Here is a 2,384-nt window from a genome sequence, read left to right as displayed (position 1 = left end):
ATTAAAAGTATATCTTACAATAGGATTGACCATTATTGAAAGCATTGTGAAATCATATCGGGGCAAGATTTCTCTGGACCAAGCACATGCAACCATATCATCAAAGTAATAGTAATTCACGTGACATAAACAGAGAAGGGACACAAAAACTAGAATTTTCAATTTCAAGAATGCCTTCAGAAGCCACAATATTTCTACATACCCAGAAGCACAAGCAAAAACATTTTAAAAAATAAAAACAAAACCACAACTAAGCACATAAATCATTAGGGGTGCCACACCAAAAATGAGTTTTAAGAAAGAAAAGATTCCTTACTTCCAATAAGAGAATGTGAAGACGGCCTTATTAACAGACTATAGCTGTATGCTGGCAGCACATGAGTCGTCGACAATCTGACCAGTGATGTCGACTGAAGCCACTTGTGACCCAAACTGAAAAGGACTCTCCTGGCCATGTGACTCAACAAATCAGCACTTGTGTTTCGCTCAGAAATTGATAAGAGCCATCCACACGCCCTTAAACTGATCACAGGGTAGAGAGATAGAGAGAAAGAGAGAGAGAATATTGATGAATGGCATATCATATAAAGAGATCTTATGGTAATAGATAACAGAAATAGCTCTTGCGTAATAACTGGCCCCCATGTGATCAGAGAGGGGGGGGGGGGTATTGAAATTTTAAACAACTGGTGTAATAAGATAGAAGGAAGAATAACATTCACTCACCACAGGTATTCAAACTGAACAGAGCGTAGTGAAATGTTTGAAGGGATTATCGCAGTGGAAAATTATATCGATAAATTTAAAGGACATTAAAACTGTTTGTGAATAGATAATTGTATATGGATAAAAGAATAATTTACACCATTCCTTAAAGAGTAATAGATCAAAGAACATTAAACACTGTTTGACAATAAATAGATAACTTCAGAAAGCCAGAGAAACACAGGCCTATATCAAAATGTGCTATTCTTGCTATTCTAAGACTGTAAAGTAATCATCATACATCAGCAGATAGAAAAAAAATAAAAATAAAAATAACAGAAAGGATGTGTCCCTGAATGTGAATAATAGCTCAGTCAGGAGTGAAAAGAATTCAGGAAGTACACATAGATACAGGGTTGGGTTTCTTTTTTTGACAGAATCAGAGCATAGGAGTGAAAAATGAACCTCTGACCACACAGATATTAGGTTTACATCCAAAACCGGGGGTGGGGGGGGGGGGGGGGGGGGTGCAAGTAAGTTGTGTACTTCCTACACCTTTCATTGTGAAAAGTACCTAAAGTATGGCAAATGATTCAATACTGGCCACATTTTTTTGCAAAAGAGACACTTGAAATTTTTTTAAAGATAAAAATGTTGCTCCTCCACAGAATTCTCTCAAGTGACCAGCCATAACACTTATAATTTATTTCAAATCTTACAGAACCAAAAGAAAGAATAGAGGAGACAATTAGGACATTCCCAAGAAGGGGGGAAACTTTACCAGCAACAAGGGGATCTAGAAGACATCATTCAGAATACTTTTCAGAACAGACAATTAAAATACATTTAAAACTGCCCAAACTGAAGCTGGAAAGAGAAGACCTGTTTATCAAAAATAATACTACCATTACTACCATATATGACAACAACAATACACACTTTTTAACAAAGAAAAAAATATATTGCTTGAACATTTTCTTTTTTTTTAAATCTCATAAATTGAAATACCTGCTCTGTCTCTCAAGAGATATTATATTGCTGTTAAATCAATTATAAAAGCATCAGAAAACAATGAAAATGAAGGAAACCATTCCTCTCTTCTGCATCTCAAGATGATGTTTGCAAATAAGATCAACTTTCAAATGCACATTCCTTTCCTACAAGATGTGTGTAACATTTTCATCAATCATTACGAGGACATTAGTGTCCTTCTCTTTTATAAGACAGTCTTTTGAGATAGCTTTATGACCCAGTCCAGTATTTTCCCCAAAGATGTGAGTAGAAGCTTCAGATAATACTAATTTTTTCAATAACTTCAAAAGAAAGATAACATCGTTTGAAAGAGCCATAATAGCTTTTATAATGTAAAAATTTAGTTTAGAAGTGCACTTATTTGATTTTATAGTTTTGAAATTTTGAAGCATTTTATGAGTGGAAGTATACACAGTTTAGAAAGTCAGGATCAGGACAATTATGACAGAAACTGATCAGATGTGAGAGTATCATTATAGACCAGCCTCCAATACTTCAAATCCAAACACCAGAGCTATTCAGACTGAAAGCATTAGGGCAACTGCAAGTGAAAAACAGACTGACAGACAGGCAGGCAAACACAGAGTGAGAGAGTGAGAGAGAGAAAGAGATAGAGAGAGAGAGAGAAAAAGAGAGAGAGAGAGAGA

The 2,384-nt window shown here is 35.3% G+C and overlaps 1 protein-coding gene across 3 annotated transcripts in view; it reads right to left on the bottom strand.

The window, feature by feature from the left end:
- The window catches only part of LOC101849043 (apoptosis-inducing factor 3), a 35,066-nt gene that overhangs the window by 30,193 nt on the left and 2,489 nt on the right, over positions 1–2,384 (bottom strand). For 2 of the 3 annotated variants that reach the window (XM_035969152.1, XM_035969151.1), the window contains exon 2: positions 317–522. The exons of the other annotated variant lie outside the window; for it this stretch is intronic. In XM_035969152.1, coding sequence (XP_035825045.1) covers positions 317–455 — 139 coding nt within the window. In that variant the 5' untranslated portion in view covers positions 456–522. The remainder of the gene's footprint in view (positions 1–316; positions 523–2,384) is intronic. 3 annotated transcript variants of the gene reach the window in all.

This window comes from Aplysia californica, unplaced genomic scaffold (genome assembly GCF_000002075.1).
Source record: "Aplysia californica isolate F4 #8 unplaced genomic scaffold, AplCal3.0 scaffold00121, whole genome shotgun sequence".
NCBI classification, from domain to species: Eukaryota; Metazoa; Mollusca; class Gastropoda; order Aplysiida; family Aplysiidae; genus Aplysia; species Aplysia californica.
The sequence above is the reverse complement of the archived record's forward strand: the minus strand, read 5'-3'. Positions and strand labels throughout refer to the sequence as shown.